The following is a 25,180-nucleotide window of genomic DNA, read 5'->3' as shown; positions in this document are numbered from 1 at the left end:
TTGAACTGAAATAACATCTGTCTGAGATCCTTATTAAGGGAGAAAGATAGAAGTTTGAAATTTTGGCATCGTTATCTGTGACTGTGTGGCCTAAAAAGTGTAATGATCAGACAGGGAGTGACCCATGGTTACTGATGTTTTCCTTGAAAACTGCTGCTAGATTGGTATATTTAGAAACCTGGTTGTTGCACCCAGCACCAGCTTCCAAAAACTGCACTACTCTGACCCAGCTGGCAGGAAATGATCTATCTAGTCTTGAATTTGTTTAGAGATTAATTTCAATCTAAATTTTTTAATCAACAAAGATACTGCTTATCATTACTCAGGATTAAATTTGATAATAGAGCTACTTTATAAATTAGACTATTTGTAAATCCATCCATTATCTATAACATGTATCCTTTGTGGGTCGTGCAGGGAGGTGGAGTCAATCTCAGCTGACATTGGACAAGAGGCGGGGACACCTTGGATCCATCTACATTGACTGACAGGTCATTAACGGCTGACACTACACAGCAACTAATGGTCTTGCTGAATTCAGCACCGACAGGATCAGCATCAGGTTCAGGAGGACCGCCGGGGGTTACATAATCAAACCCAAACTCATGTCTCACAGGTCCTTATTATAATGGGATCTCCTTCCATAGAGTAGTGGAATCACTAGGCAGTAAATTCAGCATCAGAGAATGTGAAGTCATACAGCACAACACCACATCCCTGCAGTACAGTCTTTCACCGCTCCTACCACAGCTGGATAAGGTCATTCCTAATGTTACCCCACCCCCCACCCTGAGTCATTTCATATGTCCGCTACAGCAGCACATGAAGGACATCCCTAAGTGTCCCTCAGTTTTGTAGTGACCATAAGTAAATCTAGTACACCAACACTTAGAGGGCATATACCTGAGTGTGTGAGACTGAGAGGAGAATTGTCCTTTTAATGTCACGTTCACATACATTTAAATTCTTCAGCTGTCAGGATGATCACCAGTAATCACTTCCTCTCAGGAAAAAACAAGCCATACCACCACTGTACAACAAGCCAGGGGTTCTCCCCACATAGCACTTGGCTATGAAAGCCAATGACTAACTGCCTGGATAATGAGTTGAACAGAGGATGAACGCAGCTATAGGAAAAAAACAAAACAAGGGAGATTCAGTGATCCAGGCTATACAAGGACATACAGTGTGACTCCAGGTAAGAGTGTTTGTTTGTGTGTGTTCCTCCATCAGTGGCTAACAAACAAGCCAAGTAATCAATAATACACCCTAAAGCTGCTCTAAGACAAGCACTGAACTCTGGATAATCTCCTGAAATTATGCGGAGAGGCTGTGTGTGAGAATGCAAATGTCCAATTGAGAGTTTCTCCACCAGAACTCAAAACCCAGTGAATCACAGTGAGCGTGTTAATGACATCTAACATACGAGAGACCCATTAAATAAGCAACACTAAAGAAAAAAAAACATCTCAGGATGGAAAAGCAGTGCCATTCATGTAGATGACATCGACAAAGCTGTCAAGGGAGCTTTAGGCGATATGGGCTGACACCGGTGCTGCTGCTCCTGTGCTGCTGCTCCTGTCCTGCACCCCCCCCCCCCCCCACACCTGAACACTCAGGAGATGTCTGTGTTGTCGTGAATACATCGGAACGGAGATCAAGCACCAAATGTGTAGCTGTGTAGCACAGAGCACAGAGGCCTGCGTTTAACCATGAGGAAAACAAAGGCTGTAATTACCTACAAACGACATGCACATTGACTGCATCATAAATGACTGGTGCACTGCTCCTATTTGAACTATACTGGCATAATCAAAGGGATCAGAAGAAAGTGAATGCTGTCATTTGTTGCACATTGGGTTTTTCAGGAAGGAGCCGTGTACCACTGGAAGTCTGGTTTCTCCTCTAAACACAACATTAGCTCTGCAATTAGATTATTTTTAAAGCTTTCCCCTTTTGTCACATCCAATTATGAGCCACAGCGATACATGGCCAAAATAGCAACGGTTTATTATTGAAGCGAGTGTTTCTGAAACACTGATTGCATAGGTTCAAAAAATTAAGTAATTTCTCTGCCACTGACTTCACTTTGTCAGTATACAAGAGAAGATTTTATGGTAAGAAAAGAGTGATACACAGTAGCTCAGTCAGGATGCTAGTTTGCCACATTGAAGCATTTACAAACCTATTTAAGACACAGAGAACAAACCTCTACTGATAACTAACACAGCAACACTTTGTTCCGCTGCTTCACATGGCACTGATCTAATGAGGAACAAATGGCGAGCGGATCATGTGAAGAGAAACCACTTGCAGCGCACTGAGGTGGGTCTGTGGGGGGGAAAAACGCTTGTCGTGCACTGAAAAGGTTCCAATTTAAAAAAATTTTGCTGCCAGAGCTGACAGCAGCAAAGTGTGAAACGCACATAAAAACACAGGGAGCCAAAGCTGTGGGGCTAATGTGGTAAATACAGTTAGAACTCCATCTGTCAGCACAGGCTCCTGTCAGGAGCAAATTACACAGAGTTTAGCTACAGCACATAAAGACTGGTGATTAAACATTTTATTGATCGACGTGCTTTAAAGATAAAAAAAAAAAAAACATTTAAGACCGAAGTTTATAGCTGGGCTGCAAAGTCCAATGAGAATATGAATGGAGATTGATGATTAGGATTAAGATAAGTGGAAACCATTTAACATTTAATTAATTAATAAACTCTTCCTCATCCATATAAGGCGAGAAAATGTGTATTTAAGATACTTTTTGTTTTTTGTAAGGATGGCTGCACTGAGGAGATTCAGTATTTGTAACATCCTGAGCCCAGCTTTGATTGAGTTGCAGTATTTCCCTCCACACTGGAGACCGATCAGAGGTGACAGGTTACACCAGGCTTCGGTAAGAAAACACCATCTCTGTCGGATCTGACTTGTGACATGGTGCGGTAAGAAGTGCGCCAGTGACAGGGAGGTTTCCGAGGCAGGTGGAGAGCAGGGATCCATCTGAACTCACGACTATAGGAATGGTGCAACGTTAGCAAAATGAGACAAAAAAACAAGGATGGAGCCACGTGAAATGTGAAATATGTCGCCTGACATCTCAGTCGCACGATGACACACGAAGTTAACACGTCCTCAGGTTAAAAACACAAACGACACGTCCGCTCCTCAATGATTAGTCATCATTACTCATTAAATTAAAGGCACAGCGCGCCAGCGGGGACTTGTTACTGTCGGCTAACGTGCTGTCATCGGTTTGGCGACAACACAACAACACGTCCCGCGCGACTCTCACACACACGCGTTACTTCGTTTAAAAGCCACAGCAGAGACGCACTGGAGGGGAGGTGGACACTTACGGACGCAGTGGACGTTCCAAAGCGGCTCGAGTCGTGTGAGGTGTCGGTGTAATGAGGATACCAGCGGCTCTCACCTGTCCGCTGTGTCCGCGGTGTCTCCTCTCATCGGGATGCTGCTGCCACCGACACGCGCACGCGACTCCTGCCACCAACGGCTCGTGCCGCGCTGGAGCCGGTAGGTGGAGCGCGCGCTGCAGCGAGCTGATTTGACGCAGTGCTCGAGGTGAATCCTGGGAGACGTAGTCTTTTTTTTGAAAAAATAAAATAATGTCATACGAGAGTTCATGGAGTTTAGTACTATCTTTAGTCATATTTGGTTGTTCCCTTTATTTAAACCGGAAGTGAAACACATCTGTAAAACATCTGCCACAGATATATACAGAGTTAAGCTGCATGAAAATAGCATTCATTGCAGGAATGATAGTGGTTTGTTATATGTTATATTTACTTATAAATACTCATTAATGTACACCACATTGCTTTTTCTTCTTCTTCTTCTTCTTCTTCTTCTTCTTCTTCTTCTTCTTCTTCTTCTTCTTCTTCTTCTTCTTCTTCTTCATCATCATCTTCTTCTTCTTCTTCTCATCAATAGTATTATGTTAATTATTTCTGTTATTTTCTCCTCATTATTATTATTATAATCCACATTATTATTATTGTTATGATTTTTTATAAATGCTGTCATTATTATAATCAGTTAATACATTTATTATTTTGTATCATTATTAATGTTTTTTATTATTATTATTATTTCCATCATCCCCATCAATTTTATTATTAGGGTCATCAAAAACTGGAGTGGAACATAAAACAATTTTTTTTTTTTTAAAGTTAAAGTTTGAATCACACGCATTATTGGAGGGTCCGGATCACTGGCTGTTTTAATCACGTGTTCACTTTGTGTCGAAAGTGCACACAATAATCTAATTGCAACTCTTTATTGGAACATAAGATTAGTATTATTAAAATTAATAAATATATTACCCGGTTTTAATTTTCATTCGTATGAGTCTATTTATTTCTATTTTGGTTATTTCTGTGTTTTTGCGTTAAACATGTGACGAATCTGCAGACGTTTGTCGTAGCGTGGGCTACATTTACGTGAGGATCTGTCATTGAGAAACATGGCCGCCTCCACGGGAGCTGCGGACGCTGCTGCCTCAGACCCGCAAGGGCCGGGCCCGGCTGCTCCGGGTCTGGACACCATCCAGTACAGCCTGATCTTGGAGCACCTGATCGGGGACAAGCGGCCGCTGAAGGAGCTGAGCCCCGGGGTGATGGGGGGACTGCCGATGCCGATGAAGAGCGACGAGCAGAAGATGATCGAGAGAGGAATGGAGAGCTGCGCCTTCAAGTCCGTGCTGGCCTGTGTGGGAGGTAAAGACACCTCAGCTGCTTAGACCCTTAATATACAGGTGTATTATATACAGGTTTGTGTATACATCATAGAGGATTTGTTAGATTCTGGGCTCAAAGCTCCACATTAACGATCTGTACAAGGCTAGACTTCCTCTACCCTTTACACTTTACTACAGTGAGTGAGAACAACCCCAAAACAACTTTTAATGAGGAGAAAATCTTAAAGACCTCAGTGTGAGTTACCAGTTAGGGATCTGTCGTGTTGCAATACATTTCATCTGTAACAGAGCACATCAAGAAAACAATATTTACTACATTCATGAGGAAAGACTGTGTCTAACATAGATGAAGAGGTTTTTGTCTTCAGAGTAGAAGGGAGCAGTAGGCCTAATGATGAAGGTTTGGTCAGTAGTAGTGTATATATATATATATATATGTGAGTTATTATCATAATCCACGATCAGCTGCCAACACGATCCCACATGTCTCCTACACATCACACTAACATGACCAGTCACGGTCTAATAGTCATAGTGGAGTAGCGTACATACATCATGTGACATACATCATGTGACATCTCTCCCTCTCCACAATCTATAATACACACCCACCCTATTAGGCCGACTTTATAAGCAGAGAACATTTCCCATCACTCCCTATTGCTGCCAGTTCCTTCAGCCCCTCCACCAGCCCAGCATTCACCTGTAGGCTCCAACTGGGGTTATAAGTATTTGCTCATCATTCCCATCATATCTATCTAATCATATTGGGGGGGAGTCATTAAGTCGGAGCCTAGACGCCAAACACTCACACGTTCTACGGTTGCAGTAAACATTCTAACATGAGTTGTCTGACTGAACTACACAAGTATTTTCTTCCTGAAGTCTGCAGATTCTCTCGTGCTTTATTTATTACCTCACTCATGTCGGTGTGTGTTCTCTCCACAGGCTTCGTTCTTGGAGGAGCTTTTGGTGTTTTCACTGCCGGCATCGACACCAACGTTGGCTTCGATCCTAAAGACCCCCTGAGAACTCCGACAGCTCGAGAAGTCCTCAAAGACATGGGCTCGAGGGGCATGTCCTACGCCAAGAACTTTGCCATCGTGGGCGCCATGTTCTCCTGCACAGAGTGCGTCATAGAATCAGTAAGTCCCAACTCTGGCTGCTCCTCATGGCATCTTCATCATGTGTGATGGATATAAACACACAGTTCATAAACAGGACTGATATGAAAGACTGTCATTAGAATGTGGTTTAAAAAAATCAATCATTTATATATGATACTACACATCAGTTATGTGTGAAATCTGATTTAAATATTAAAGAATAAATGAATGAGGCAAGAGCTTAAAGTAAAGAAATAAATTAAGAAACTTCATAATGATCTCTGTAGCATGAATGTTAACACTTTGTTTAACGCCGAAGTTTATTTGTTAAACTTACACAGCTACATGAGTGGGGTGTGTTCATTCAGTGTGATGGGGGGGGGGGGGGGGGGGGGGTGTGTGGAGAGGTTAGTAATTGTATTTGATAATTGTTGTTTGACTGACTGGAAATCAGTTTTAAATGTTTGTATAAGTACACAGGAATATTCATTGTCTGGTTTCACAGTGTTGCTTCAGCAGATCTCTGACAGTATTTGGACTGAAGCTATACAAGTACCATAAGTACTAACTATTTAAGGAAATGCCTCATCTTCCATATTTCCTGACAGATGTTATTGTAGAGCTCCTCTGCTTTCTCAAAATGGAGTGACAGCTCCCCCTGGTGTTAGACTGTTGCACAACGCTATGTAGATATCCAAAACAAACAAACCTTCACTCTTTCCTCACTTTTTCCATTTCTATTTCTGTGTCTGCTCTTGATTTGCAGCATCGGGGTAAATCTGACTGGAAAAACGCAGTGTACAGCGGTTGCGTAACAGGAGGAGCAATTGGATTCCGTGGTACGTAGCCTGATACATTTACTCTCATTTTATACATTCAAGGTATTTTACATCTAATGGTTTTTTTCTTCTGTTGTGCAGCTGGTCTGAAAGCTGGGGCCCTGGGATGTGGAGGTTTTGCTGCGTTCTCTGCTGCCATTGAATATTACTGGCGGTGAGCCGTTAAAGAGCGGCTCAGTGAGAACTGAATCTGTACATGTGGACGAGCCTGTGAGGACTCACTGTGAATATCTACCATGGAGGATTTCTGCAGAACTGATTTATTTGGAGGAAGTCACAGGTTCCTGTTTGTACAGTGACGCCACCGGGAACTGAAACAGACCTGACTTCTGTTTTCCTCCTGTGTTTCATCTACTTTTGTCTGTTGGGAAGTTTGAGCAAAACAAACCAACTTGTTATGGAAAATCAAGAAACTCTGCTGAAAGCTTTAGAGGTAAAATGTATAAATGTTAGATGAAAGTCACTGTTACTCTGAGTCAGGACATTGATATGATTTTTCAGTAACTAATCCACATCAGGATATTTATATTAAATATGTTTTTTTTGTTAACTCTGGCATCCATCCCTTTTAATATGATGACTCATAGTGCATCATGGGTACAGGGGAAATATTGAAGCGCAGTCAACAACAGAACTTCTCAAAATAATCACACAAAAATGTATTATAGGCACAGATCCAACCTCATCTTCAAGTGTGTAAACCACGGTTGCGTGTAGGAGAAATTGGCATAATGCACACAGGACAAACACATGCAGTGCAGTCACATAAATTATTTTCCTCTCCAAAAAAAAAAAAGAAAACTATAAAATCTAATATGTACTAATGAGCTAAAAGCATTTCATTGTCATAAAAGTACCAACATTCCACCTAAAAATCTGTGAAGACTTAACATCTATAAACCTTAAACCTCAATAAAGAATATCTCGACATTAGTTAATTTAATATGGACACTAAAGCACAAGATCATTTGGGTCTGGATAAAACAAGTCACGCTTTATTTAAAACAAGCTTGAGTCCCGTCCACACACAACAGGCCCTGCTGTGATTACACCTGCACGTCCTGTCGTTCAGAGCCAACTGTTCCATCGTCTCAGTAATCAGCTTTTGGGAATAGATGGAATTTTTCCCAGTCACCATCTTATTCAATAATAAAAACGCTCAAACCAACAAGTTTATGTTTACGCCCCTGTTTGTTGGTTTGTGTGTTTGTCAGCGGGATTATGCAAAAAGTGTTGAACTGCTGATGAAACTATAATTATGGAACATGAGCTAAGAAATAACTAATGATCTGCATCAGGGAGCGGATCCTGGAAATTATTTTTGTTTGTGCTTGTTTAATAATTCAATAAAAAAAATATTTTCTATTATTTCTTAGGGAACAATTATTGGTTCTTGATGAAAGTCAGGCACATTTAGGGAACTGATATCTGAGAGTGTGAAATTTGGTTTAGATGGATCAAGTTTATGGACACTTGGGCCTCAGTGGAGAAATGTGTTCTACTGAGTGCCACTCATTTGAGTTCACTTTGAACCAATTGTAAAACTGACCATTGGGTGGCGCTGTATGTAAAGATTTAAAATCTTAAACTAAGATATAGTAAATTTTATTTACAATGAATACAAAAATGAAATAACTGTGGAAGTCACAATTCTCAAATATATAAATGGGATTCTCAAACACTTAAAATTACATACCGTAAATGTGTATAAATCTAATTTTGTAAATGTATACTTTTTTCTTCTATCGCGGGAATGGACAGTCAGGGTGGCAATTATTACATGTACCATATAGTCAGCTGGAACCTGATGTTTATGTAATGGGATATAGTATTTCTCGACTCTTCAGGCACAAACAGACAAAGTGAGAGTGTTTTGGGAGCTTTTATTTTACTAAAAAAGGGGGGGAAAGTTCACATTGACATTTAGCCTCAATAGTACAGTATATTGAAATTCTTCTCAAAAGAAGTAAAATACAACATTTTTATTCCATTTTCATCTTATATTAAAAATATCAAATAGTACTCATCTAGCAGTGCTTACAGTATTTGAAGATATGTCGCAGGCTTGATAGCAGAAAGATTTGCATTGTACATAGCAGTGATGGACTTGGCCAGTCGTAGCATGGGCCCTGCAGAGACCACCTAACCTTGGTGTTACCCGGCCTGGTTTGATTGACAAGCTGAACATGCAATGAGGGCAACTACGCAAATCATCCTATAGATTATACCAGTGCAGTAAGAAACTTGGAACAGGCTTGCAATGCAATAACAAGAAAAAAAAAAGTCCGTTCTTTTGTTTTTTTTCTTTCCCCAACAACCCTTATACGAAGGAGGGGCTTGTCTCTCTCTACTGAGTGATCTGAAATGGGTCGGCAGACGTCCTGGTGATCTTTTCTGCACAGCTTACCAGCCATGGACATGGTGAGTGAGGAAATGGGACTAAAAATAACATCACTACCTGAATAAACTTCAAAAAACAGACTCCTTAGAGCTTTTCTCTAGTTGCACAGAACTGTACAGGCACACATATTATATATATTTAAAATAAATAGGGCTAATTCCAGCCAAGACTCACTGGGGAGGGCCGTTCTCTCCTGTCTGTCAGTACAGAGAGAGACACGTTGCCAGCCATTTCTTAGGATGACTTCCCAGCCTCTTTGAAACCTCACAAGTTCCTCTATAGTCCCTTAAACACACTCAGTCACTCAAACACCTCCACGTTGTCACTCACACATCCCCGAGTGTCCTCCACCACATGCACAAAGACAGAAACAGTGAACGAAAACAGCTGTTGAACGGAAATATAAAACGTGTTTTTTCTGGAATGCCTCTGATCAGGGAGAAAAGAAAAAACAGCTGGAGGCTGAGTCGACTGGCTTCTGAGAACACAAAACTACTGATAGTCTGGAAAGGGCTCATAAGGTGACGCCACAGCACACGCCACCATGGCACGGCATCTGGACCCCCCTCATCCTTTACCCCATGTGCTCCCAGAATGCCTTGTTGTCTTCAGGTGGGAGGCGTGGGCTGGCTCTGCTCTCCTCACATCACAAACAGGACATGACGCATGACTACTAGATGACTAGGAAATCTCCTTCACCACCTCCGTTCAGGTTCGGCTCCATCTCTTCAGGGCGGGGGGGGGGGAGCGGTTGGTTTGGAGGCGTGAAAAGGAGATGTTTATGTTTATGTGTGTGTGTGTGTGTGTGTGTGTGTGTGCATCGAAGGGGAGGGGGCTGTACAGTTGAGATGAGCTGCCTTCTGGGAGGAGAGGACCGAGTGGCAGGATGGAGTCTTCCACTCTTTCACCTGCAGGTGGCACCCTGAGGAAGGTGGGGGGGGGGGGGGGGGGGTTTAAACGTCAGTGGAGAAGTAGAGCGTGTTGCGCTTCAGTTCGGCAAAGGAGATGGGAGGATGCTGCAGGTAGTAGAGCAACACCTGGACCTGAGAGGAGAGGAGAGGAGAGGAGAGGAGAGGAAGGTCATTTTATAACACATATCATCTTGGTTGTTGAAATCTATACTTCTTCATGTTATACAGAGGGTTTCACAATCTGACAGCGCAGCCTCCTCACAGGAAGTCAAATTAAATTGAGGAAACTGCATCACCCCCTATTTAGCCATGAGCAGCTCCTGTTAGCAACGAACCCATGGATGTACTTTCGATAGATGACTGATACTGATGAAAACGTATCTGCAATGGACATCTACTGTATATCATGTTGTCCTTGGGAAGTGTGTGTGGAGTTGAAATACATTGAATAAATAATGAGATTTATTGCAAATTGAATAAATCAAGCACAGAGGTTTTAACTTTAACATTGATCACCTCCATGAGGTGTTTGTATCATAGCCACTGCTGCAGCGGCTGATCTATTGCATCAACTGTCCTAGTTCTACTATTCAATATAAGTATTTCTTAGGCATTAAAGGTTTTTAATCTTTTGAACTTTAACACTTTTTATTAATGGTTAAAGTGATTATTAGTGAATAATTTAATCACTAATTTCGGTTTCCTCATAACTTTATTCTCTTAAAAAATGTATACTTCTTTTTGTGAAGTTTAAATAATAAAAATATTATGAATTATCATTATTTATAACTATATAATAATGAATCTGGATTTGTTGCAAGCAAATTTTTTAAAGTTTATATCCAAGTAGTGAGCAGGCTGCTTTGATGTTGGGCCACGGAGCAGAATTCAGATTAAGATTCTATTGATCACTTTTATGTATGATCTGGCTTTTCTATGATTTGATATCTTTGCACTTTTATTTTGTTAAGCAACTTGTCACTTTTGAAAGGCACTGGAGCAAAATCCCTTTAGAACATTTCATAATGTTGTTGTATGTCTAGACAATCCTCTTGATGAAAATGTATGAATCAGTCTAATGCTGCTCCCTTGCTGCGCTGCACTTTAGTCCTTTAATCTCCCCATTAATCAGTCTCATCAGACTGACATACGTCTGGAAAGTTTAATTTAATTTACGGTTTGTTTAATTCTGCGCAGCTTCACAGCTTACCTTGAAAATAAGTTTTCAAGTGAGTAATTTAATTTACAAAAAGCATTTAGCTTCTCAGGAAGTGTCTTGTTTGAGTCAGTGGAGCTTAATTTAATTGCTAGGTAGTTTTTTTGGAATGAGGGTAAATACATCACTGAGATTATATTCAGGATCTGTGAGCGGAAGCATCTTTCTTTGGTGTTTGACGTTCTGTATACTTAGACAATAAACATTTACAATTGAAAAAAGCTGCATTACAAACACTCAGCTTCCCTGTGATTGCCTGAAGGGCCTCCTACATGTGCTCGCTGCCCCATTTATCATGATTTACTCTGGATATTGTTTATTCTGCCAAGAAAATACATTTGTGCACAGGAAGCTCATCTCTCAGTAGAGATGAATGGATGTTCCTCAGCCTAAATACAGCTGGGAGAACAGAGCGCAGTGACAGGGGTCACTCAGCGACGTGGGAGTAAAACGAATCTGGAAAACACACGACGCAACCGAGGAAAAATACACACCAGTCTACTGCGAACACTCCTAGTCAGTATCATGAAGACTTATAGTGAAACTAAACTAAAGATTTCAACATGTTGAGTTTTTCAATGTGTGGATTCACATTGAGAGGTTAAAATTAAAAAAAAAATACAGAAAATACACCCAAAACTTAAATTACACCCAAAACTTAAACTCAGATATGACTGTGGCCCTTCAGTCTTGGCATCAACATCCGTCCTGAGAGATCCGCTCACAAGAGCTCAACGTTAAGCACATGTGTTCACACTTGGAATTAAAGCGTGTCCTGAATGTGCCTCCTGTGACAACTTGTGGATCTTACTTCCCTGTTCTGTATGCAAATAATCAGGTACATTATTTCCTTATATGAAGAGAAGCGTACAAAGAAAAGATGATTTATTGTGAAACTGCAGTTAGCAGTTGATCCTTCAGATTGGGTCCAGCATGAATTTACGTTCACTCAGCGAAAAGAATATGACCACATCTGAATGTGGTTTGGGTGATCAGATCTCAGGACCCTTCGAATGCATTCAGACATGTGCTTAGCACTGGCAATTTGTCAGGATCACTGAGGATGGATGTTAATACCCGGTCTGAAGTGGGTCTGTGTGTATGTACCTGTGCCATGACGTCGTGTGACCAGATGTCAGAGGCGGTGGTGATGTGCTGTCCCTTTGCGATTTCGGCCTCTGAGGGCCTGAGCAGAGTGGGGCCGAACACGGTGGCCAGGTTGTGGAGGGACATCTTGTTGATGGGCTCCTTCTCAGCCACACTACTGTAGCAAAGACAGACAGGACATCAAGTCAGGACGGACAGGGCTTAATGCTCAGGAAGGTACAGTCGGGTGAGGAGTCATTACAAACAGAGCCACATACAACACAGCAGACAGGCAGAACACTGTGGTTGAACTGGGAATCTGTGGGTGAGTGCGTGACGCTGACTCTTACTGCAAAGTTCGACAGAAACATTTAATTAAATGAAAAGTAATATATCAGCAAAGCAATATAAAAAAGTCATTAATGCTCCGTAGGACCTCAAGGAATATGTCATTTTGAATGAATTCATTTCAGGATGGCAATATCTGGGTGACAAATGGCCATTGGATGATAAGATGATTTGATTTGACCGCCTATTTGAGTCAGGATTCCCACTATGATTTTTGACTTGAATAATCAGTACATATTTGGTCAAACATTAATATGTTGACAGGTTCAACAACCTGAGAGTGGGTTAAACGTTTTTAATCAGGAAAGAGTTGGATGTAGGAGGAGGGATGAAAGAAGTGTGTGAATATGTTGTCTGATTATGAATGATCTCACTTTTCTAGTAACCTTAACCAAAGAAGTTATGTTTTTCGTCTGAAAGAATTTGTTTGTCTGTTAGTTAGCAGGACTGTGTGTAAACTACTGGTCAGATTACCATGAAACTGGTAAAAGGATGTGGAATCAGTCAGAAAAGAACATATTCAATTTTGGTGCAGATACAGATCAGGGGGCGGAACCAGGAAGGTTGATATTACTAACTTTATCATTGAGAGATAAGTTGTTTTTTTTACGCATTTTTGTTGATCTAAATCTGGACTGTTTAAGGGACTGATATTTATGAGTGTGTGTGATTTGGTGCAGATCCAGATAAAAATCTCTGAAATATCTAGTGAATTTAAATGTGGCTCATAAGGGTTCTCAATGAAGCCCTTTTTCCAGGTGAACACACTAATTTGGCAAGATGGTGAGGTGAGGGAGCTTCTCAGTTGTCGCTGTGTTTTTGACATCGAATATGAGTCACTGGAGGAAAAAACAGAGACAGAAAAACTCTGCTGGAAAGAAATAAATCTCCTCCTTTTAGGCAAAGCTCTGGCCATGGGGTGTTTCTGTATGAGGGGAGGGTTTCCGTGTGTGTGTGTGTGTGCGCGTGTGTGCATGCGCTCATTTACTGTTTGAGGTGCTCCAGCAGAGAAAGGAAGGTCATGAGGTTGGGGTCCGGCAGCGAGCGTAGGAGGTGCATCATGCAGTTCTCCTTTGCTGCTGGGTCTGAGAGCGCTGTGAGGGAGAGGAAAAAGACGTCAGGTCCAATTAAGCTTTTTAACTTTAACCCTTATCCCTTCCAGATGGGCAAACATAACTCCTATGTAAAATCCTCAAACTGCCCCCTGCTGCTGACAAACACCTCCTCTACTGAAGCTCTCACCTATGCCCTCCATGAAGGCGGGGTAGAGGCGGTCGGTGAGCAGAGGCTCCGGCAGCTCCCTGAAGTACAGCTTCAAAGTCCCGGCGATGGCGTTAATGTCCATGTCGCTCAGCATCATCAGGATATCTTTGGTATCTACAGGTCAGACACAGACACAGAGGGATTAGAAACTGAACACACTGCATTAGCACAGACCCACAATAACACAGCTGCTCTCTCTGTCTCCAGGAATGATGGAATCTCTCATAACTCAGTTGGAGTCCGATGCAGATGTGTTGAATATCACCTCCAGAAAGGAGAGGTGTTAACGGCCTCTGCTCGGTCGGACCCTGGTGACGTAACAGCAGCTGTGAACGACTCTTATACATCAGGAAGTTGAAGACTTGACAGCTGCTGCTCCTCAGCAGGACTCGCTGACAGTTCCCACAGATCTAATCTCTACAGACTGTTAAAGTCAACACCTTGTTTACTGCGTCGCTGGGCTGCGGTAACGTCTCTAAAAGTATATTCCTCTTAAACGTCCACACGTACAATCTTTATGCACAAACTACATATCCGAGAAAGTACAATGGACAAACTAGGTTTATGCTTTATGGCTGACTTGATATCAGATCATTTGATAGGATGAATTATTTAATGCTACACTGATGGGACAAAAAAATTAATTATTTTTAAGTTTCATGTATTTTGTCAGATTAAGTCAATATCATTTATTGGCACAGCACAATGGAAACAGTCATTGGTCAGAGGAGTGTACTGAGCATGTAAGTATGTCTGGTTAAAGCACAGATACAGTACAGTAAAGTTGGTTTGTTCTTTAGGTTCGAGTTTACCAGTTTAGGTTTACACAAAATAGTACTGAAGATCATTGTTTTACCATCAAATAAGCTTATTTAATTCAAATATTCTACTTTTTGCCAGCTTTTTTGTTAAATTTACTTTGTACACAGCCCATATGACTTTTAATGAGTTATTAAGTCAAAGATGTGGTCTTCTGACACAGCAAACAATTCCCTCAGGAACTCCTCTTCTTTCTCGTAAATATGCAACGTTGCATATATCTATGTATGTGTTTGTTGAAAAGGCTTAAATTGCACTTTTCATTTTGAATTATTTCCCACCTTCTGTAACTGATACATTGTGATATACTGTAGAGTTTAATATAGTTTGCCTGTTCTCTGATTCCCAACCCTGCTGCATGGTGGTGACAGAAAATATCAGTATGGTTGTTTTATCCCCAGTTAGATGGAGGGCAGTGTCCCACAGAAACCAGTGAGTGGAGACTTACTGGTGTCAAAAGCTGCTTTGAGGGCCTGGATATCAGTGGCCACCCCTGAGATCCTGTAGATTCCCACTTCGTCGACCCCCCTCTTCTCCACTTCCTCAATGCACTGACGGACTATGTAAGGCACCTTGGAGCGTTCACGCCTGTGGACGGAAACAGCAAGTTACACCCGTGAGAACATTTCTGAGGTGGGTGAATATTCAGGGTTTTAAGGTTGTATTTATTCATATATTTAGATTTGAGAATCCTGATTTCAATAACAGGAACATACTTACTTTGTCACCACGTTGATTTTGACTCCAAACACCCCGCTCTGTTTTTTGGACGGCGTTCTCTTTAAGCTGAGGTCCCGACTTGTAAACTTCATGGAGAATTCCACTTTGATCTGACGATGAACAAACAACAGAGCTAAAGTAAACTGCATTTTTCTGAGGGAGCCAGAATTTGACTTTGGGACAATCACCAACCCCCTTTTATAGCTTATGTTTAAAAATATGTTCTTCTTTTAAAAAAGAAAGCACTCATTCTTTCAAGGACTAAACTCGCTCTTAGACTTCCAGCAGGAATGTGAGGAAACAGATTTGGTTATGAGAAAAGCTGGGTTAGTTAACACTACCTATGCCAAACAAATATGATTTCAATACTTAGTGTATGTATGTTATGATTTAAATCCCTTTCACAGTTAAAATCCCTAGACTCCTCTTACCCCGTTCATCTCTATGACGTCCAGGTGCCAGTTCTTGGACTGCACCGTCTGAGGATCCAGCTGAAAGACACAACACACACGTTGGACGGTAAGTTTTTGGCTTTTATCAAATAAAGACATGATTGAATTCAAACAGAGATCTTCCCACAGGATGACACAGCTTAATCAGATCATTAGATGATGTTTTTCACAAATGAAAACTCATGCATCACATCACTTCTGCATGACAGCAACTAACAGTGGAGAGAGAGAAGCAGCTGTTCGCTGTAGCAGCGAGGGAACGAGCCACCAGTACAAAACAATATGCTTTTTCTCCTTCATGAAAAATACACTTGGCACAAAGGAAAATCCCACTCAGGGAAAAGAAAATCTACATTATTAGGCCAACGTTACCTAAAAGTGACATCTGCTGAAAACTATATTTGGTTTTAAATAACACAACCTTTATAGAGGATTCATTTTTTTTTTAAGTGAAGTACTTTCATTCCTCATTTTCTCCTTCAGAAGTTGATGAACAGTGACAGTTTATCTAGTATTTCTGCAGAAATGGATCCAATCACGCTAGAGACCAAAGGACACTGGTCCCGCCCAGTTTCGAGTTCGGAGATTCCAGAGTTCACAACCGATCCTCCACATCTCTCACCTTTGACCCAGATCACAGTCGAGCTGTCATGGGGGTGTGTGTCTCCGGGAACTGCGGCTCTACAACAACACGGTCTCATAGTCTACTTTGGAGAAGAATGATGCCACTTATGTTCCCCAAATTTGCCCTCTGCAGTCTCTTGGGGGTGCGACAGGGGCTCAATATTGGCTCAGACACTTGGCCTACTACACCGCACACATTCTCAAAGTCTAGAACGCGAGTCCCATGATTCCCTCTGAGACGTAATAGATGGATCTCGTGGAGTCTGTGCCCGCTGAGCTGAGGCCACAACAGCTAATGTCTTTTTTATGGGCTGTTTGAGCAGCCGCACTCCACAGTTATATCATTACAACCCCCCATGGCGTTGAACTCGAGAAAATAATGATTGTTGGATGAGCACAGGGGCAGCACACTTCTCTTACTGTCAGCATTAGGCTGCAACCATTAAAACTTCTCACTGGGCATATTTCATTACCTCTTAAAAAGGCCATTTGGCATCGGTTACACGCATTTCTATTATGGTTAGAGCTTGTTTTCCCAGCAGGGTTTGGGTTTAACACGAGGGACAGGTAATCAACCCAATCTGGTCTTTACACAAGAACTGCCAAGAAGAGAGGCAGGCAAAGATCCAGGACTCGCTGCTGATGCCTCCCGCAAAATGGACTCACTGAAAAAACTAAAACTGTTCCTTCCCCTTATTTCCTCTTTGCTACCCCCCGTTAAGCTCGAAACCAAAAAACTCATTAAAAATGAATGAACTCCAATATGGTTGTGAAAACAAAAAGCATCATTTACAGGCAGTGGTTACACTCACTGACCCATCTCAAAACTGTATCCTCGACTGGGCTAAATATTTTTCTTTTATTAAAAAATTCTGAGGATCTTGGCTCATTTCCCGTCCTCTGTCTTTCCTGGGAAATGAGCCGGTTTAAAGGGATGAGTGCAGACAGCTTGGCTGAGGAGGCCTGCAGGAAGCAAACTCAGAGCCACATATTTGACTTAATATACTATGTTGAATGACAAGAAACAGCAAGTAACTGGAAGACTCGAGAGACAAAGGTGTGGCTCTAGAGGAGAGTCAATCTTAACATAGCCTAGAAAACAAAATAAAGTGATAAAGCTGGTTATGTTCGTCTCAATATGACGGTGGTGGACATTGAATTAATGTTGTTTTTGAGTCCTTTTACCTCTGTCCAGACAGATCTGTCCTTTTACCTCTGTCCAGACAGATCTGTCCTTTTACCTCTGTCCAGACAGATGAGAAGTAAAATAAAAACTGTTCCTGAATGCTTAAAGGAGAAACATCATAAAACATCTAAGCGCATTCATGCAAAAGTCTAGAAAAAGATACCAGTCAGAAACTGTTTTGTGATTGTGTTTTAACTTTTTTTAGAAACATCCTCAGGCTTATATGGTTCAGATGAAGATGGCATCACTGTGATGTCAAAGCTCTCTTTGTAGGACAGTAGTGAAAAGTATCGAGGGGGCACGACTGAGGCGAGAACACAGCAGACAGCAGCCTGGAGCTAATACCGACGTACTCTGAATGTAGCCGACTGTTGCATTCACTCATTTGTGCCATGGGCCGCATTTAAAAAGGATTTGTACGCATTCCAGTTGTGGTACCCAGCTGCAGCCTTTTCCTATTATAGAATACAATAAATACATTTGTGCATCTATGACAGACAGATACACACTCTGTACAGTATCATGCTATCCTTCCTCTCTGTGTTTAAGCATTTGAAATGAGTGCGACAGGGGGCACGTGGCAGCCACTTGTAGGCCCTACAGAAACGGATGGCTGACTTCAGTATCTTTTCCAGCCTCTGATTGGACTGGCTGTCAGTCAAGAGGAGCACAGGCACAAATATCTAATAGAGTCTCAACTTCAAAAGCAGAGGCAGCGAGCTGTGAGCCTGTCCTCTGCCCTGACTGCTCCACACACACAAAACAACTATAAGATCAGTCAGGCTGTTCTATTACCTCATGCTCTTTCTTTCATATAGCCAATGCAGGGAAAGAGCAAATGCAGCGAGGGGAACTTGGTACAGAGGTACAATCACTAAAGGTTAGTTTACCCTGTTTGTTTATATAAAAAAAAAAAAATCCCTTTCTTTAATATTGTGAGATGGGGCGGATCTTGATGAATTTGTCATATATAGGGAACTGATATATGTGGGTATAGTGACTTCTAGAGGTTTCATGTTGCAGCTGAATACCCATCACCTCACCCTCCGCTTGCTAGCATGAAAGAGAACCTGAGGCCCATTCTAGGGTAAAGAAAACAACAATTAGTACAATTAAGGTGATTTCACTCGTGAGAAAATCATTAGGATTCTTTTAATATTGAATTTCTGCCTATAGATTCCTTTCACCTACATCTTACACTGGATCTTTAAGGGACTGTATCATAGATCAATAAATAGTGTTCCGGCCCAGTTTCGAAATTGAGGACTTTTCATGTGATAACCACTACACTTCGGGAACCGGCTGATACTGAATCCTCCTTCTCCAGTGAGATGTGAGCCACACGGCTGCAGTCATCATGAGACTGACGGCAACAACAGACTGACACAGAGGGACAGTCAAAAGGTCTGTACCCCTCTGGGGCTGTACCCCCCACATCACACTGGAGACGTGCTTCCTCACATGCAACGCTACAGCAGGAGAACAAAAAAAGGCAGGCTCCTGCAGCCATTACACTGAAACATGGTCTGTGGCATGATCATCCATTAGAAAACTATACATGAAAGCTTTCTTTACTGGAAAACGAAAAACTTGTAAAAGGAGTTTTAAAGTTGTTCGTGGAATGATTGACACCGTACTGTTTGGTAAAATGTATATTTAAAAAAAGAACAAAGTCAATGTAAATGATAAGAGTGAGTATGTGGAGAGTCTGTAGAAATGAGTGCTGGTTTATTAAGATGTAAAACAATTAGTATGCATGTTCTAAAGCAGCAGGAGACATTATGTCAAACAATAACTGAAATGATGTGTAGAGCCTTCAATAATTAAATCCCCACACACGTAATTAGCCCACTGCTGCTGTGCAGAGTTACCACATGCTGGTGATAATATTCAAAACACAACTTGATCCTCTGATATGCTAAATTAATGAATTTCTGTTTAATTTGTCCTTGGTGTTTCATGGCAGTTTTCCTCTGATGCTCTCTTGCTGATTAAATATTCATTCAGCTGCAGAAAGCGTTTTATTAGTGCTTTAATTAGAACGCTGCTCAAACTGCAGGGCTCCTCAACTCCAGCAGGATTACAGGAATTGTTTGTGCAGTGATTGAGTCTTGTGTTGTTGTTTTCATTCCTTCCCAACACATTACATTGCAGTCTAATTTGCCTCGAATACAAGCGGATCACTATTTTTAGACTCATGATCCACTCAAGCACAATGTTTATGTTTGCATCAGTGAGAGTGTCTTTAGTCAACAGCTGCTGATGTCACTGTGGCCATTTGAGGCCTATGTGACTCAGTTGCCATGTTTCCTCGTCCGTCGACTTCCACGCGCGGGCCAATCGGCTCGGGTTCTGGGCCGGCGGAGAGCTGCGATTCGCCGATAAGCCTTTCAACTCTCAGGCGGTGTGTTTGGCAGGGCGTGTAAACAGCGACACACAGGATTCATAGTACACTTATGCAACACAGCCCTGCCTGCAGCCTGGGTGAGTAAGAGCACTGATGTGGAAGGAATTGTGAGTTATCCTACACTTAAGAATAGAAAAGGGGGAAAAAGCCCTTTAATGCGCTGGATTTGAGTTGAATACATACTTACTGTATTCAATGATGCTGTAAAGCAAAAAATATCCCTGTCTAATACACTCTATTCCCATATGCTTCAGTAAAAATGGATGATTAACGTTTTTCTGCAAAAAAGTATGACACATTATATTTGCAACCCTTTTAAAGGCCCTCTAGTATCCATCCATCTACTAATTATAGCCACACATCCGTATGTATGTGAAACACTCATCTCAAGAATCATTCATCTTGGTGGCTTCACACTTGGCACGAGTATCGTTAAGGGCCAAAGAAGTACGATGTCAAACTTGGTGCAAGGTGGACACATGATAATATGAATAAAATAGCAGGAGCATTTAGGACTCAACGTATTTGATGTTGACGATCGGTGAGTTCAACAGCGACAACATTCAATTCTCCAGTTCAGGGTTTCGCATACTGAGCCGAGCTTCACTGAACCTTTAATACACAGGTGAACGTCTCGATTAGCAGCAGCAGCTCCAACCAGCATCACCACAGCTGTAACTGACTCATCATCTTCATGTACAACTATGACAACTTTTCCATTATTAACTGGGCCCAGACGATTGTTAAAGCACATTAACAACATACCAGAAATTCCCATCTCCCAACTCTCACAGCTTAATTAGATGATGAATGCCTTGTTGTCACCCCACTGAGATTAAAGCCCACCTGCACACGGCCGGCTGTGGGACCAGAGCCGAGCGGGTCATTGTGGGCACCAACCTCAGAATGCTTTAGTGACCTGCTCTCTCTCTCCTGGAGCTCATTAACCAATGGCAGATCTCACACACTGGGGATGGATTGGGGCCAATAAAAGGCTATGCCCTCCGGTGGGGACAGACGGAGATTTATGTGGCCTATATAAAAGGGCTATAATGGGACTGCCTGGCATTTAAGGCACACGGGAAGGATGAAAGCTTAATATCTCCTCTGCACTAATCAACGTGCTCAAATGGGAGAGCATAATTCTGAATGTGGGTTAAAATGCAGCGGGGGCGAGAGGTAGAGTGAGCACGGATGATAATGGTTGGATCAGATTCTCTTCCACTGCTAAGCCGGCACGACAGCTCCATTGTTCTTCCCGCTAAGCTCGCTGAAAAGTCTACAAAAAAAATATAAACAAAAACGTGCCCGGCAAGCAGGTCACCAGCGACAAAAACAGCCAAACGTGAAGTTAGACACACAACAACCCGCTAACCGCTTGATCATCATTTCTTCTTCTGCTGGGACGCACACACAATGTCTGGTTAGAGGCCAATTAGAGTTCCGTGCCAGCCCAGCATCTCATTAGACTGTGTCTTAATTAAGGTGCCGCTTTAGGCTGAGGACAATCCCGACACTGTGCTTCCATACCGCCATGCATCCGCTAAGATCAATGTTCCTCCAAATAATATGATGCATACCACAGAGGCTCGCAAACAGAAAAGCAATAGCCCCTGTGGTCTTTGGGAATCCTTCATAAATAATTCTCAGAGTAGATAGCTGCATGTTTTAGAAAGGGACAGTCAAGATTTTTTAGAGGCAAGTTTTATCAATTTATAGAGAAAATGGGAGAGAAAAATAAATATTCCAGTTGAAGATGAGTGATTTAAGCTATAAAAGAGAAATTGGAGATTGGAGAAAAATGTTATGCAAATAATGTTTTTTTTTTCCGGATTTTGATGTTTGCAGATGCGTTTTGAATACTCAGGCCCCCTGACATGTTCCTGTTTCAGATGACCTAACATTGCGTTCACAGCCACCGTGTAGAGGCAGAAATCCAGGCAAGGGGGCGGGTGCACGGTAGGAAAGCTGAAAGGATCAAAAGGAAAAGACTGCAACACAAGTTTACTCATAAAACCTGGCATGCAACGCTTCATTCAAAATGAATGAATGAACAGAGCATTTGGGTGAGAGGGGATTTCTGCTCAGGGTGATGGGCTGGAAGGCAGGATCACATGCTGTCAAACTAAATATAACGCTGCCATATTGAGATGAAAATGAAATAGAGAAATGGTCTTAAAGTCACATTCTTTGACATTAAGACGGGGATGTGTGTACAGGGGAAAGAATGATCAATACAGGACCTGCAGGTCAATGCATTTAAGTCTGGGCTTAGAAAGTAATTCCAAGTTTTATCCCTTCCAGTATAACCAGGGGTCAGCCTTTGTCTTGCCTGTTGAATAATGGAAAGCGCTGAAGGAAAGGTCAAGTCAACCCTAGACTTGAATTATTTTTCTGAAACACTTCATACCACAGCCCAAACTGCTGCTGATGCACTTGTGAAGAAGAAGAGGAGGACTGCTAAATAAATGTGCAAACATGCAGTAAAACTAAAAAAGAGAAATTCATCCAGGACTCATATCTGGACACATTAGTCATAGTTTTAGCTGCGTGTGCAGAGCTATGCATAGAACAAGAAAAGGGCTCACGTGCTTCCTCTCCATTTTCCACATACAAAAAGCATCTGGAGAAAAAGAAAATGTTCCTTTTTCCTCCACCCATGCATGAGTCACAATCCCAGACCTGCATTTAAACTATGCAGCACCAAACTTGTGTTTGTGTGTAAGTGTGTGTGTGTGTGTGTGTATCCGTCTTTGGGTAACAGATCCATCAATAGCCAAACACTGTCGGGAAACTTATTTGATAAATAGTGGGAAAAAGCTCTGCGGATGATGTGACAGTTAATTATTGGAGGCAGATAAAAATATCTGAGCTTAAAATGCCAAAGGGGCATTGGATCAGTTCTGCCAGACGGAGACAGTACCTCCACTCGGCAGTAGAGGGAGTCGGGCTGATACTGAACTACGAGCTTTACCATTTATTTGGAAATCGCATGCAGTCCTCACTAGTAGCTTTATATGAAGAAAAACACAGACGGGTGGATGGAGAGAGTGACAGGAATGGCAATAGGGAGGAGGAAGTTATTATTCCATAAACACGGACGGTGATGACAATTCTTTACACCTCTCGCAATTATAGTCTAGTATCCAAAGAATAATTGGCCTTTTAAGTCTCTGGTGTTATTTGTCAAATCATTAACATCAGGATGTTCTGAAACAAATAACAGCATTGACCTTATTTTGATTTATTTATTTAATTTTGGAGGAAATAAGCTATAAATGCATACAATACATTACAAATTCTAATATCAGATAAACATATACCGTTTTCCCCTGATAAAGTTAAGTTAAATGGCCTAAATGAAAGATTTTATAGTAAATTTAATAAAATGAATATAAATAGTATTTAGCATGTGTTGTAGTGGATGTGACTGCAGGTTCAGAGTTTCGCACTATCACTTGCCGTGTGGAGACAGTCAATAGGCCGCTACGATAAGAACAATAGTCAACTGAAAGAAAGACACACGGTGAGAGAGAGCGCACACATGGAGAGGAACAGACTGAACATAAAAGAGACACATAGCAAACAGATGGAAGTGACACAGTGATGAATAGGAAAGAACAAATGCGAAATAAAAGAGAAGAGGAAACACAGGTTGTGTATGTGTGTGACATGTGTGTATGTGTGTGACATGTGTGTATGTGTGTGACGTGTGTTTGTGTGTGTGTGTGTGTGTGTGTGTGTGTGCATATGTCAGCCAGAGACCTTTTGTCTGAGGAGCTTGCTGCGGACGCGGCCCCATAGCTTGGCCCCGGTGTTGGTGTGCCTCTTGAGCACGGGGGTCTGCGGCTGGCTGGACAGATTGTGCTGGTTCTGGTCCACGCAGCAGTGCTGCTCCAGACGCTCGCACACCGAGTTCAAATTTACATCCGACACCATGATCTCCGTCATCCCAACGCCTCTTGGTTTCCCCCCTCCCACCAAAACACAGGTGGAGGATGTTGGCTGGATCCCCACGCTAACCTCTCACAGATCAGCGGACCAGGTGATGCTGGTGAAGAGACACTCCGGGAATTCACCAAAAACAACAAAAAAAAGGCTCCAAGAGATGATCACTCACTTCAGAAGAGGAGAGAGTGATGAAAGGAAGGAGGACAGGATGCTGCCATGGTTTCCTTGATAAGCCTGATAATAATTCCGCATTGGTTTGTCCCTATCTGTGAGCTCACTCCACAGTCAGCAGCCAACATCTCCTCACTAAGCAAATCTGAGTTCCACAACGGCAAACACAGACACAGAGCGCTGGAGCGAGGCAGAGAGAGAGAGAGAGAGAGAGAGAGAGAGAGAGAGAGAGAGAGAGAGAGAGAGAGAGAGAGAGAGAGAGAGAGAGAGAGAGAGAGAGAGAGAGAAAGAGGAGGGAGGGAGGGAGGGAGGGGGAGTGAATGAGGTCCCGTTGTCACTGAGCAGCCCCCACTCCTCCAGATGTTGATGGACACACCTCCAAAAGAGAGGAGGGAGGGATGGTGGGAGTAATAAACAGTCAATGAGGAAGGCGAGTGGGGCAGAGAGATGGAGAGTGAAGGAGGGATGAAAGAAGGACAACTGCTTCTTCTTCAGTGCTTTGACCCCTCGTCAACCTTTCCCAGAGAGTGGAGGGAGGAACGTGATAAAGAGGAAAGAGGCAGTGAAGGTGTGAAACTATAAAGTAGGGAGGTATTGATTGAGAAATATGAACAGCAGATAAATGTTCTAATGGATAAAACAACCGAATAAGCTTTAAAAAGGTTCCACGTTGTCATGTCCCACGTAGATGTGACAGGGGCCACATTTTTTCCTTTTCTTTCCAGCCTCTCCTTCCTCCTGTCTGTGTTGTTTTTCTCTCTCACCACAATCCTCTTCTTCAGGTCCACCATTTCCATTTTTCCACTCAGCGTAAATGTGTGTGCGACTGTGCGTGCATTTTTCCACTACAATGCCTAACCCCCGTCTGTTGACATTGGAAAGTCACTCAAAGACACCCACACCACAGAGGCGCTCACACCTCCTGCGAGACTTGCAGAGTGAATCACCATCTTTATTAAACAGGAC

The 25,180-nt window shown here is 42.2% G+C and overlaps 2 protein-coding genes across 7 annotated transcripts in view; one reads left to right on the top strand and one right to left on the bottom strand.

The window, feature by feature from the left end:
- Positions 1–4,480: 4,480 nt before the first annotated feature.
- timm22 (translocase of inner mitochondrial membrane 22 homolog (yeast)) lies at positions 4,481–8,027 on the top strand. The gene is made up of 4 exons (XM_053440923.1): positions 4,481–4,733; positions 5,663–5,859; positions 6,587–6,659; positions 6,741–8,027. The coding sequence occupies exons 1-4, from the start codon at positions 4,481–4,483 to the stop codon at positions 6,815–6,817; spliced, it is 600 nt and encodes a 199-aa protein (XP_053296898.1). The 3' UTR covers positions 6,818–8,027.
- A 495-nt stretch (positions 8,028–8,522) lies between these two features.
- The window catches only part of abr (ABR activator of RhoGEF and GTPase), a 139,091-nt gene continuing 122,433 nt past the window's right edge, over positions 8,523–25,180 (bottom strand). For 5 of the 6 annotated variants that reach the window (XM_053440916.1, XM_053440918.1, XM_053440919.1 and 2 more), the window contains 7 exons: positions 15,855–15,914; positions 15,424–15,533; positions 15,152–15,291; positions 13,864–13,998; positions 13,610–13,715; positions 12,295–12,451; positions 8,523–10,103 (listed from right to left, as the gene is read on the bottom strand). In XM_053440916.1, the coding sequence (XP_053296891.1) occupies positions 10,014–10,103; positions 12,295–12,451; positions 13,610–13,715; positions 13,864–13,998; positions 15,152–15,291; positions 15,424–15,533; positions 15,855–15,914 (798 nt within the window). In that variant the 3' untranslated portion in view covers positions 8,523–10,013. Of the gene's footprint in view, positions 10,104–12,294; positions 12,452–13,609; positions 13,716–13,863; positions 13,999–15,151; positions 15,292–15,423; positions 15,534–15,854; positions 15,915–23,857; positions 24,439–25,180 lie in introns of those variants that run through there. The other variant, XM_053440922.1, reaches the window with a different exon arrangement.

Source organism: Pleuronectes platessa, chromosome 15 (assembly GCF_947347685.1).
Source record: "Pleuronectes platessa chromosome 15, fPlePla1.1, whole genome shotgun sequence".
Taxonomy (NCBI): domain Eukaryota; kingdom Metazoa; phylum Chordata; class Actinopteri; order Pleuronectiformes; family Pleuronectidae; genus Pleuronectes; species Pleuronectes platessa.
The sequence above is the reverse complement of the archived record's forward strand: the minus strand, read 5'-3'. Positions and strand labels throughout refer to the sequence as shown.